We start from the raw sequence: 13,212 nt of genomic DNA, 5'->3' as shown, positions 1-13,212 counted from the left end.
GTGGACAAGGCATGGATTAAATCGGAATATCAAACATGGCCTCGATTATTGCTTTTTGCCTGGTCACCTCCCCAAATGCTTCCCAATAGGATCATGTGTGAGTTTTAAGAAAGGATCATATCCGGTGCCCCCCAGCCCAGATTCTGTCAAGCCGTGTGGGTGGGAACAACAGTGTTGTTTGAATTAAATGCTCCAGGCGATTCTAGGTGCAGCCAGGGTTAATTGGAGGGCTTCCCATGAATAGAAGACAGCTGAGTGTAGGCTTTGGCTCAGGGAGGAGTAACATGGTCTCCTGTACGTGAATCTGGAAGCTTCAGGTCCATGCGTCACACTTTTCTTCTTTCTTTCTGCTCCAGCAGAAGTTGTGTGTGTCTGGTTGGGGAGGCGCCCTGAAAGCAGAGAAGGAAAAATTCGAAGATTGGTCTCCAAGGAGGAATTCATTGTTTCTGAATAGCTCCTGACACAAAAGGCTAGGAAATTGGAACTTTTCTGCATTTCAAAATCCTGCCTGCAGGTGAGCAGTTTACAGGTGAAGAGGCTCTGTTGGTGGCTTTAAAAGCATTTTCTCCCGATGCAGCTGTGATTTCTCCTGGACTCTCTTCTGAAGAACTCCAAAGGAGGAAGTGAAAGAAGAAATGGCCAGTTCTCAGGTAAGCTTTGCGCCTGAGTTCAGAGGCCCTGTCATCTTTTTCTCCTGAAATTCCTCACATTTAGAAATTGCAAATACGGATTTTTCTAGTTCTGATGTTTCTGCTTTATGTTTACACCTAATTTTTTTTTTTATTTATTAGAGAGCGAGCGAGCGAGAAACAGCATGAGAGAGGAGAGGGCCAGAGGGAGAAGCAGGCTCCCCGCTGAGCCGGGAGCCCGACGTGGGACTCGATCCCAGGACCCTGGGATCATGACCCGAGCCGAAGGCAGTCGCCCAACCAACTGAGCCACCCAGGCGCCCATGTTTACACCTAATTTTTAAACCTTTTCAGAAATGATACTCAAGATTAGGTCTTTAGAACACTTCTTCTCTATAAGCCAGAGCCTTCTATCCCTTCTCTCCAACCTGGCTTCCAGTAGGCCATCAACAGTTGTTACAATGAATGAAAGACCTGCCCACCAGTATTGAAAAGACTCCCTTGGTGACAGATCCACGGGGAAGGTGTGGAGTTAAAGATTCGTATTGCTGAAAAGGGTCTGGTCCTGCGATATCAGTGAAGGTGGATGGTCTTATTTAGGTCCCATCTGGAAGCTTTATCAGCTCTATGTAGACTAGGAGTAAGAAAATGCACAAATAAACACAGTGGATATGAGGCCCAAAATAACTTGGAATATTCTCTGAAAAAAAAAAAGGGCCAGGATTATACCCTTTAGACTGTGGGAAAGGTACTGTATCTAAAATATCCTAGATATCACAGGACAGGGAAAGTATAGGTGATTGAAGTTTGCGTAAATCAACTGTATTCTCCTAAGTTAATTGACATTCTGATTTACTGTTTAGGGGCTACAAGAATGTGGCATCTCTTGATCGGATGGGGGCCCTCAAATGTAGGGTGATGATCCGGTGTGGGCCGGTTGCAGAAGTAAGAGAATATGCCTGAGGCAGAACAAAGGAGCTAGAAGTTCATTGAATACACAGCAAGGGAGTGGGGACAGGACAGTAGAAGAGAGGCTGTCTGCAAGAAGTTAGTGGGTGGGGCCTATTTTTAAAGGGGGAAGATGAGGAGGTACGGGGACAGATGGAATCTTTCCTATTTGGGGAACTGAACCCGGTTGTAAGTAGCCCATTGGTTAGTTAGGGCCGATGGATATTTCGGGGTGGGTGGCCTGATGGGCCTGTCCGTGTTCAGGCAGATAGTCACCGGCCCTTTCCCCATTCCAGCGCTCAAGCCTGTTTGCCTAAAAGTGGCCTCTACAAAGAACACACTGTTGGGCGCCTGGGTGGCTCAGTCGGTTAAGCGACTGCCTTCGGCTCAGGTCATGATCCTGGAGTCCCTGGATCGAGTCCCGCATCGGGCTCCCTGCTCAGCGGGGAGTCTGCTTCTCCCTCTGACCCTCCCCCCTCTCATGTGCTCTCTCTCGTTCTCTCTCTCTCAAATAAATGAATAGAAATTAAAAAAAAAAAAAGAACACACTGTTGCAGGGTTCTTGACTGGCGGAACGGAAGAATGAATCTCAGACACAAGAGGGTAAAGTGGTAGTTTAGCAAGTGAGGGTGAGAACAGAAAGCAAGCTTTCTAGAGTGAGGGGGTCCCGAATGGGTTGCCACAGAGCGCTTTTATGGCTGGTCTTTTATCGAAAACTGCCCAGGGAACTTAAATCTTCTTGATGTCACCAAGGAAAGCACCAGGATTACGTCTCCTTTGAATATCTCATCTCTGATGTTTAAAACAAACAAGGTGGTCTGGTTCTGTTCCCTTATCTCTGGTTTCCTTATGCCTCCTCATTCCTGGGATTTTTCGTGAGCCTGGTCACTTAGCCCCCTACCTATCAATCCCTACCTAGCCCCACCTGTCCCTTACTCAACACCAATAGTAATAGGTCCTTCAGTGTGCGTTAAGCACTGGTAACTTGTTTCATTACAGCTGATGTTAACTTCTTTTAATGGCTTAATAGCCAGATAGCTCCCCTGTAATGCTCATATTTTCCTTCTTATATTCATAAGGGTCTTGGATGGATTTACTGAGTGATGTGCAGAAACCATCACATTTCACCTGGAATCTTCTTTCTTCTGAGTTTTTCTTTGCTTGTAGTTTCTGATCAGGAGAACAAAGCAAAAAAAAAAAAATTTAGAGAAAAATGAAATGTCCTTACAACTTGCAGCCCACAGATAAATACTTGAGACATGCAAAGTATGACTTTCCTCAAGGAATTCACAAGTGCCTTAGTGTAATGCTTTGCTAGAGGCAAAAGGAACCTTAGTTTGACAATAGCCAGACCTCCAGGATCCTGTAAGTCCTCTTCAACGTATGAAAACCCCTTTAGAAACTTCTTTTATCTCTATCCCCCCTAACTGAAAAGCATATAATCAGTACCTTCCCAAAATCACACTGCAGCTCTTTCTGCCAACAGGTCCTGTCCCTGAGGTTTAAATAAAAACAGATTTTTTTTTCACCAAAAATGTCTCAAGAATACTTTTTTTTTTTTAAGATTTTATTTATTTATTTTTGACAGAGAGAGACACAGCGAGAGAGGGAACACAAGCAGGGGGAGTGGGAGAGGGAGAACAGGCTTCCTGCGGAGCAGGGAGCCGGATGTGGGGCTTGATCCCAGGACCCTGGGACCTTGACCTGAGCCAAAGGCAGACGCTTAACCATCTGAGCCACCCAGGCGCCCCTCAAGAATACTTTCTTGACTATTTGCTCCCAACCCACCTCACATCAGTTTCCACTGCAGAAATGAAGACTTTCACCTTCGTGTAGTTGATAGTATTGACTTCTGGGAGTGGAGGATCTAAATCAGTCAGACCTCCATCCTGTGAGTTTTTACTTTATTCCACATTCATGTCATAGACATACTCTTTATTTAAAAAAAAAAAAAAGATTTTATTTATTTCTTTTAGAGAGTGAGAGAAATAGTGTGTGTGTGAGAGAGAGGGATGGATGATCCAGGGTAGAGGGGGAGGGAAAGAATTTCAAGCAGACTGTGCTGAGTGATCCCAGGACCCTGAGACCATGACCTGAGCCAAAATCAAGAGGAAGATGTTTAACCCACTGTGCCACCCAGGCGCCCTATTTCCTCCTTTGTATTTCAGAAGAAAACAAGAATCATATAATTAACATGTTTGAGTGTCTTAAAATCCTGAAATATATCGCAGATGATGATTGAAACAAAAGCGTTCAATGAAATACTATGTTGTGGAATCTTTGAGCATGATGGTCAAGAAAGAATTCTTGAGATGTTGTATGGTGCCAGATAGTAGGTTTATTGAAGTAGCACAGGGACAGGATCCATGGGCAGAAAGAGTTGCACATTGGCTGCGTGAAGCTCGTGGTTACATGCTTAGTGTTCTAGGGGGAGGGTAGGTGCCCAGAGTATTAGATCAGAAATGTTGCTTTGATTTTGTACTTGTAAAACTACTTCTGCAAGATTGCTCTGCTATCTTTCAGTTCAATATTAACATTGGTGAGATAAACAGGCAGTCGAGAGAACCTTTAAGAATGTAGCAAGTAGTATATATTTGATTCTTAGCAGAGCTATGCAGCCTATGGGTCAGCCTTCTGATTTATTTTTTATTTTTTAAAGATTTTATTTATTTATTTGTCAGAGAGAAAGAGAGAGAACACAGGCAGGGGGAGAAGCAGGCTCCCCACTGAGCAAGGAGCCCGATGAGGGACTCGATTCCAGGAACCTGGGATCATGACCTGAGCCAAAGGCAGACACCCAATGGACTGAGCCCCAGGTGTCCCCAGCCTTCTGATTTAAAGGTAAACATTTTTCTGCTTGTATCCCTCATCATACTAGACTCATAAATAACAGCTGTTTTATCTGTATCATTCTATGTGTTTGTGTTGATAGTGTGAATAAAAGAAGCATCATCATCCACAAAGTGATTTATAAGTGTCATGTCATGGAAAATGGTTCTTGAATTAATCACCATGACAATTTTCTACTCTGTCACTTTTAATGTGTATATAACTACTTCCTAAATGTCTGGATGGGTGCATGAAATGTAAAAAGATCAATTTTGCATGGATAACCTTTTTGTTTCCGTCATTCTTGTCATGTTTGACACCTGCTATGAACATCGGTTTAGAGTCCTCTCTCTATATTGACCTGTGTGTCCTTTTCAATCAACTCTGGGACCAATAACTGGGTTAAAACCCGATTCCCTTTGTACATTAGGTAAATGAGGTTTGTGATTCTCCGTGGGTGGAGAATTTTAGTATTATAATGAGGTAAAGGTAACTGTAGACCACTCCATGGGTTACACCTTGGTCCCTCTGCCTCAAACTGGGCCAGCCCAAGCACGTCCCCTGGGCAGTCATTACCTTTTATTGGATAGTTTCTGCTTTCACCACAGGAGACTCTGCCAGTGGGGTGTTTTGGCTAAAGTAAGGATAAGGTGAAAAGAAGAGGTTAAGTCAAATGTGTAATACAGTTTGGTGGGTACAATCAGGCAGTGAAGGCCAGGTGTTGGGGAGTCTAGCTGGTGACATTAACACCCTCTTTCATCTTAGGGACCATTGTGAACTCTGCCAGTGGCCACTTGGTAACTGTCGTATTTATTGCAGGGACTGCTGACATTCAGGGATGTGGCCATCGAATTCTCCCAGGAGGAGTGGGGATGCCTGAACCACACTCAGCGGGAATTGTACAGGGATGTGATGTTAGAGAACTACGGACACCTCCTCTTCCTGGGTGAGAATAACTCCTTCCAGATTTCCCAGACCACACTCAGGGTTTTGTTCCTTCCTTTGAAGACTGTCTCTTGGATGATGATTCTTTGCACAACTGGAATTCAGATCACTGCACTAAGGAACAAAAGTAAGGGTTTGTAGATGTAGACAAAAATCCCTGATATTTGCATTTCAGCTTTAGCTTCCCCTTCCTTAAGGTAACATCATTTCTGTAGATTAGTGGCAGTGCTAAACCCGGAGGGGCATAAAATGGTGCTGCCCGCATTTAAACTCCAATTTTTCGTCCTTACCATTGTATCGGTAGTACTTGGAAGTGCAAGTTAGGATGTGAATATTTGAAACTCCTGCATGTTCTGAAGGGGCTGTTGGTCAGCAGCGTCTGGGATGGGAAATCATCTTTTAGAATTCTGCAATGTTCTCTGTTCTCTACTGAGCACAATAGTGGATTGAAAGAATCTCCAGCAATAGTTATATTCCGTTTTTCTATTAACCAGGTCTCATTGTGTCAAAGCCTGATTTGGTCTCCTTTTTGGAGCAAAAGAAGGACCCTTGGAATGTGAAGAGAAAGAAGACAGTAGCCTTTCATCCAGGTAGGTGGGAATGAATGAAGCAGATGACAGAGGTGAGGTCCAAATGTGAATGGTGAAGACAGACCTTAAGATGCGGTTCAAGTAGGTCTCCTTGAATGAAAATCAGTTGGAGGAGCCCAGTTTCATGTCACTGTCTCTCACAGAGGGACATCTGCTAGCCAACATTATCATGCTTTTATATTCTCTAAGGGTCTCCTTCAGCTCCAGTGACGGTCCATCACATCCACAGGGGGGGCCTGGAGACTCCCCTTGGAGTGGGAGAGCCTCCATAGTCTGAGAGATTTTCCATTGCTTTGAGGGCCTTAGAGAAATCTCCCTATTTCTGAGGGTCTCTGTGCTAAGCCTCTTCTAAGTTCTGTTTTGCTTCATGTGAGAAAGTGTGCCAGAGTTGTGGTGGGCATACTGGGGATTGGTGCAGAAACCCCCGGAACACTGGAGACAGATGTCACATGTTTTCTGGTTTATGCTTTCCAGTGTTATGGAGGCTTTAATCTTAAACGTACAAAATTGAGACTCAGTAATTTCATCAGGTAACAAAACACTTCCCTAAAATGAGAAAATAAAATCCTTTATTTCACCTTAAACATTCATTTGCTTTGTATTAACTAGAAGAAATTTTCCCTCCATGTTTTCCATTCCTTGGTGGTGAAATAATGTAATGTCTCTATTTGTTTCCTAGATTTACTACATAAATTAATGTTATAGGGGATTTAGAACTTTTAGAGCCCACAGCCTACAATAAAGTCTCAATTCTTAGCTTATTAGTAATTGCATCATTTTATAATTTTGTCTCATATAATATGAGGTTCCTGTGACTTTGTCATATGTTTTCATTTTCTTATTAGTTGTCTATAAGACTCATCTCTTATTTATTAGATCAAAAGTTCTTTTTTTTAATTTAATTTAATTTTTATTTATTTATTTATTTGAGAGAGAGAGAATGAGAGACAGAGAGCATGAGAGGGGGAAGGGTCAGAGGGAGAAGCAGACTCCCCGCCAAGCAGGGAGCCCGATGCGGGACTCGATCCTGTGACTCCAGGATCATGACCTGAGCCGAAGGCAGTTGCTTAACCAACTGAGCCACCCAGGTGCCCTAGATCAAAAGTTCTGATACAACATGGGCATGTGCTTTATAAGAAGTGGTATAGATAGTAAAATTCCCATATTGAAAAAATATTGTTCATAAATGGAATTTTACTTCAGGAAAAATTAATTATAAGGTTTTTTTTTTTACTACTTTCCTCAGAATGTATCTGGTTTTAATCCCCAATATTTATTTTTATAAAATGATTGTCAGCATATTTTACAACTTTGATGGCATTTGTTTATTTAGAAAGGAAAGTTTTTTTGCTTCTCTGCTTCGTTCTAAAGAATGGATTATACTGGGTGCCTGGGTGGCTCAGTCGTTAAGCGTCTGCCTTCGGCTCAGGTCATGATCTCAGGGTCCTGGGATCGAGCCCCACATCGGGCTCCCTGCTCAGCGGGAAGCCTGCTTCTCCCTCTCCCACTCCCCTTGCTTGTGTTCCTTCTCTCACTGTCTCTCTGTTAAATAAATAAATAAAATCTTAAAAAAAAAAAAAAAAGAATGGATTATACCCTGGAATTCTGTGTAAGAAGAGGAATATATCAATAACAGAATACATTTTTTGATGTCTCTTAAGTTCTTTTTTTTAATAAAGTATCTTTTTATTTATTTATTTTTAAAGATTTTATTTATTTTTTAACAGAGAGAGGGATAGTGAGAGAGGGAACACAAGCAGGGGGAGTGGGAGAGGGAGAAGCAGGCCTCCCGCTGAGCAGGGAGCCCGATGTGGGGCTCGATCCCAGGACCCTGGGATCATGACCTGAGCCGAAGGCAGACGCTCAACGACTGAGCCACCCAGGCGCCCGATGTCTCTTAAGTTCTTATTCAAAAATTTTTCATTACACCTCTTCATGGTTGATTTTAATGAATATTCCTTACAATTTTACTGTCAATGAACATATGCCAAAATGGAAAATGCCTGGTTTTCATGGATACACAGAGCTTAAAATTATAGTTCTATAGAAGGTTTCCTTTTATTTTTTCTTTTTTTTTAAGATTTTATTTATTTATTCATGAGAGACAGAGAGAGAGAGAGGGGCAGAGGGAGAAGCAGGCTCCCAAGGAGCAAGGAGCCCGATGAGGGACTCAACCCCAGGACCCCGAGATCATGACCTGAGCCGAAGGCAGACGCTTAACCATCTGAGCCACCCAGGCACCCTAGAAGGTTTCCTTCTAAATAATTCACATATTTTACTATGAGGAATTGTTTCAGTTAAATTTTGGCTTATTCTGATTTTGCAATTCCATAATAATGTGCTTCCTTTTGTATGGGACCTTCCACAACATTAGTTAATTGTGGTTTGGTTTTTACCTATGTATTTTGTTATAGGATGACAATTTTCAACACAGTACACTTTTGAACAATGTGTGACTCAAATATGAATCAGATTTATGCCCTTTGCCAATAACATTATGTATGTGTCTATATAAATATTACCCATACACGGTTTGTAACTCATTTTGTGTATTTCTTTCCTTAGTGGTTGTGAATGTTCTATCATGCCTCGGTGAGTTGCTAGCATTAATTTCAACATCTATTTATTGTTGAATTTATATTCTCTTTGCATGAGAAGCACTTTTGGTGAATCGAAAGTAATTTTTAAATTTTTTACGCCTCTGTATCTTGTATAGGTATTCTATTTTATCTTAATTGTGGAGTTATACCCATGATACGCTTAGACACCATTCTCTTTAACTTTTCTGTCTTCTCTATGTATTTTCATTCTGGTTACCTTAGAGATTCCTTAAAACATCTTAAAGGTATTTTATTTTATTTTTTACAGATTTTTTTTTTTTAAAGATTTTATTTATTTATTTGAGAGAAAGAATGAGAGAGAGAGCATGAGAGGGGTGAGGGTCAGAGGGAGAAGCAGACCCCCGGCTGAGCAGGGAGCCCGATGCGGGACTCGATCCCGGGACTCCAGGATCATGACCTGAGCCGAAGGCAGACGCTTAACCGACTGAGCCACCCAGGTGCCCCTCACCTCTGATTTTTGATAGGTTAATTATAATGTGTGACTGTGTTCATGTCTTGACATTTATCCTACTATGAATTTACTGATATTGTTGAATTTGTCTCTTCTTTCCACATATGTGTGAAGTAGAAGCCTTTAGTTCTTCATGTCAACCCTCTGCCCCCTTTCACTCTCCCCTCCTTATGATGTCCCCTTAGTGTACATTTCGGTCCACTTATTGGTGTCCCATGAGTCCCCAGACCGTGTCCTTTTCCACATTTTTCTTTCATCTTCTTAGCAGACAGTTTAAAACAAGGGGTCTTTAGATTGTCTGACTCTTTCTTCTGCTTGAGCAAGTCTGTGGGTGACCCATTCGTGTGTTTTTAAATTCAGTCATTGTATTCTTCAGCTCCCAATTCCTGGTTGGTTGATTGTTATACTTTGTCTCTTTGGGTTTACATTTTGGTCATGCCCAGTTTTCTGATATCATTTAGTTACATATCTGTTTTCTCTTCCTTTCTCCATGCACGTCTTTATGATGATGAATTCTTTGTCATGCAAGTAAGAGTGCTTTATTAATTGAGGGTCAGTTTGTGGGATTTATTTTGTTCTTGTGATTGGAACACATTTTTCTATTTCTTTTGTTCGCTTGTGATCTTTTATTGACATTTCGGAATTAAAAAAAAAAGAAAGCCTCTGGGCCCAGTTTTATGGACTTGCTTTGTAGAAAAGAACACAGATAATAGTAATTATGGCATGTGTCACACATATTCTGGGCATTTGTCATGTCTAAGTTTTTGTAATTTCCCAGGTTACAAAAGTGCAGTTACTTCTTTACAGCCCGTGATACCTTCCTCTCTTTGTGTCCCCTCAGCTTTATTATCTGTCCATTGTTTGAACAAATACTCACCCTTTGTCTGAGTAGCTACCACACTGCTTCCAAAGGGTACTCTCATTCCCTCTTTTCTCCATGTCATTAACGACAGAAACAAGTTCCTCAGGCAGCTGCTAAGAAGTCTGATCATTGAATACACAGGTCACTTATTTGGAAGAGTTTTCTCACAGTGTTGCCATGGAGTGTCAGGGAGGGTGAGCTACTGCAGTGGGCAAGTGTCACAAACTTCCCTTGTCTCTTTGATGTGGCCCTTCTGCATTTGTACTTGCTGGGTGTGCTGTGTTCTCCTATCTGGCTTCTGGAGCACCCTAAAAGGTTATTTTGTCCATTTTTGTCTCCATGGAAGAGCAAAGTCCAAGGGCTTCCAATTCCTCAATTGCTGATGCCCTATGATAGGTATTAATGGGGCATATTAGCATTTTAATGTATATGCATGTGAACATAGTGAGTGGGATAACTTTTTTTGTATCTTTTAATTGTGTCTTTCCATAATCCCCTAGGCCTGTTAGCAAAGACAGGCAAAGAAGATTGTGATACGGGAAGATATGGAAGCTGTGGCCCTGAGTATTTATACTTATGAATGACTATGAATGTGATGAGGGGAGGGAAGGGCAGGAAGGATGTTATGACGGATAAAACCAAACTGGGACAATTACCCATAATGAAATCCCTCCTGCCAGAAGAGATCAAGGATATAAAACATTCAGTGGGGGGTGGGGGAGAAAACCCCACCTTAAGTCAAGTTATATTTGCAGAACAATGTCTTTGACCCAAGGACCCACATCCATTTTTATACATACATATTCTCTGAAAGGGCATTTGTAAATTCTAGAAAATCCCCCTAGTCCATGCTGAAAATAATCATTCAAACCATTTCAAATATAAGTTTGGATTAGTCATGCACAGAAACATCTCTGAAAGTTAGACATTGAAAAAGGAAGATAAAAATTCTAAATGTGATTGATTTGAGAAGTCCTTTTCAGAAGGTTCATTATTCTTCAACCAACACATAATCTATCCTTTTCCAATGTCTCTAATTTTGATATACATGGGGGGGGTCTTTATGGAAACATCACTGTTCCATAGTTATCCATAATACATAACTTAGAGCAAGTTTTTTTTTTTATGTTATGTGTTCTGCACTTGGAGTCCTCACTATAGGCCTTTCTAGCTTCCATAATTACTGAGGTGTTTATAATGGAGACGGAATGTATCAATGGAATGAATCTTGGAAAAACATTAATCAAGGGTCAAATTCTATAAGCCTCAAGGAACTCAGTTTCCAGAGAACTAGTATAAGAGTAATACATGTGGGAAAGTCTTTTATGAAAACTCAAATCTTGTTGTACACCATTGTATCCTCACGGGAGAGAAGATTTCCAAATGTAACTCTGGCAAACCTTTAAGTGGTCTTCAAAACTTGGTCAACAGCAGAGATTTCATATTGGAAAGAAATCTTACAAATGTAGGGGCGCCTGGGTGGCTCAGTTATTTAAGCGACTGCCTTCAGCTTGGGTCATGATCCCAGGGTCCTGGGATCGAGTCCCACATCGGGCCCCTGGCTCAGCGGGGAGCCTGCTTCTCCCTCTGACCCTCTCCCCTCTCATGCTGTTTCTCTCCTGCTCACGCTCTAATAAATAAAAAGAAATAAATAAAAAGAAAAAAAAGAAATCTTACAAATGTAAACAATGTGGCAAAGCCTTTGACTACCACTCAAAATTTATCAACATAAGGTAAGACATACTGGTAAGAAGGCTGACAAATGTAAAAAATGAAAAAAAATGTGGCAAAGCCTTTAAACAGAACTTTCTAAACATCAGAGAGTGCATGATGACAGAAACCCTAAAAATGTAAAAAATGTGGCAAAGCTTTTATTTCATAATCAAAACTCTTCAACATGAGATAATACATCCTGTGAAGATACTGTACAAATGTCAAGAATGTTGGCAAAGTCTTCACATGGAACTTACTCTTCCTCAACTTCAGAGAAAGCATACAGGATCGAAATTCCAGAAATGTAATGATTGATGAAAAACTTATGTTTTTAATATATACTTCAGAAAAAAGGTCTTCATGAAGGATAAAAACATTAAAGATGTGAACAATTGGCAAACTATGTAATGGAATGAAATTTATATAAAACCAGAATTCATAGCAGAAAGCAATAAGTCAATCTCATTTTCCAGACATGATTCTAAATTAGGGTATTTACTATGGAGAAAAATCCAACATTCACTTAAATCAATTACATTTTAGCTTTGGACAGTGCAGACATTAGGGGTGTCAACTCTGCCACAATTGAAAATCCGCTTTTCACTTTTGGGTCCCCAGAAGTAAAATCATACCAACTTTTCCATGAAAATAGCCTATTGTTGACCAGAAGCCTTACCTAAAACATAAACAGTCAATATCCCATTCTTAGCATGTTATCTGTATTTTACACGGTATTGTTATAATAAAGTAAGCTTAAGAAGAGTCAATATTAAGGAAATCATAATAAACAGAAAACATTTTTACAATACTGCACAGTATATCAACAACAACAAAAAAATCTATATATAAGTGGACCCAGGTCATTTGAACCCATGTTATTCATTTGTCAACTGCATTTGTTTCTTTTCTTTTTTTTTTTAAGATTTTATTTATTTGACAGAGACACAGCGAGAGAGGGAACACAAGCAGGGGGAGTGGGAGAGGGAGAAGCAGGCCTCCCGCCGAGCAGGGAGCCCAATGCAGGGCTCGATCCCAGGACCCCGGGATCATGACCTGAGCTGAAGGCAGACGCCTAACGACTGAGCCACCCAGGCACCCCTCAACTACATTTGTTAATATGCCTGAAAGGATCGAGGGAGGATGAATGTCTCGGGAGGGATAATAGTGTGTCTCTTTTTTTTCTTTTAACCATATTTGAGATTTTTTACATGGCAAATACTATTTTACTCTTAAATAATCTCATGCTGTGTCTTTATTGCTTGTATGCATGCAAAGTGATTTGATCGTTGCTGTCTCAGACCTGAGGGGCTCTTGTATGATGGGGAATTCATTCATGCCATTTTGCATAGAAGATTAAGGAGGCTGTGGTGTATAGTGTACGAGGAAGGTCCACATGGAGATGCCATTTGTGGTTGAAGTATAAGAGTGATCTAAATCATGGTGAAGTAAGTGTTCAGGGAATCATTATTTTCATTAAAGTAAGATAGAGAGGTGTGCCTGGGTGGCTTAGTCAGTTAAGCATCCATCTCTTCATTTCGACTCAGATCATGATCTCGGGGTCTTGGGAAGAGCCCCACGTTGGGCTCAATGCTCAGCAGAGTCTGCTAGGGATTCTCTCTCTCTC

At 41.1% G+C, this 13,212-nt stretch overlaps 2 protein-coding genes across 13 annotated transcripts in view; both read left to right on the top strand.

The window, feature by feature from the left end:
• Nucleotides 1–5,312, top strand: part of LOC123856141 (KRAB domain-containing protein 5-like) — a 119,853-nt gene extending 114,541 nt beyond the window's left edge. For 2 of the 8 annotated variants that reach the window (XM_064581836.1, XM_064581842.1), the window contains one exon: nucleotides 5,226–5,312. Coding sequence is in view for 3 of the 8 variants with exons in the window: in XM_064581862.1 (XP_064437932.1) it covers nucleotides 360–454 (95 nt within the window). In the remaining 5 variants the exon portion in view is untranslated. Of the gene's footprint in view, nucleotides 1–356; nucleotides 486–577; nucleotides 651–4,258; nucleotides 4,394–5,225 lie in introns of those variants that run through there. The other 6 variants (XM_064581846.1, XM_064581852.1, XM_064581865.1 and 3 more) reach the window with 5 other exon arrangements.
• The window catches only part of LOC123840925 (KRAB domain-containing protein 5-like), a 91,094-nt gene continuing 78,459 nt past the window's right edge, over nucleotides 578–13,212 (top strand). For 3 of the 5 annotated variants that reach the window (XM_064581875.1, XM_064581877.1, XM_064581879.1), the window contains exons 1-3: nucleotides 4,283–4,418; nucleotides 5,226–5,352; nucleotides 5,846–5,941. In XM_064581875.1, the coding sequence (XP_064437945.1) occupies nucleotides 4,320–4,418; nucleotides 5,226–5,352; nucleotides 5,846–5,941 (322 nt within the window). In that variant the 5' untranslated portion in view covers nucleotides 4,283–4,319. Of the gene's footprint in view, nucleotides 651–4,282; nucleotides 4,419–5,225; nucleotides 5,353–5,845; nucleotides 5,956–8,506; nucleotides 8,534–13,212 lie in introns of those variants that run through there. The other 2 variants (XM_064581878.1, XM_045870645.3) reach the window with 2 other exon arrangements.

The sequence above is a fragment of the Mirounga angustirostris genome, unplaced genomic scaffold (assembly GCF_029215605.1).
Source record: "Mirounga angustirostris isolate CCGP_5_RB_7025 unplaced genomic scaffold, mMirAng1.0.hap1 SCAF_16, whole genome shotgun sequence".
Taxonomy (NCBI): Eukaryota; Metazoa; Chordata; class Mammalia; order Carnivora; family Phocidae; genus Mirounga; species Mirounga angustirostris.
The sequence above is the reverse complement of the archived record's forward strand: the minus strand, read 5'-3'. Positions and strand labels throughout refer to the sequence as shown.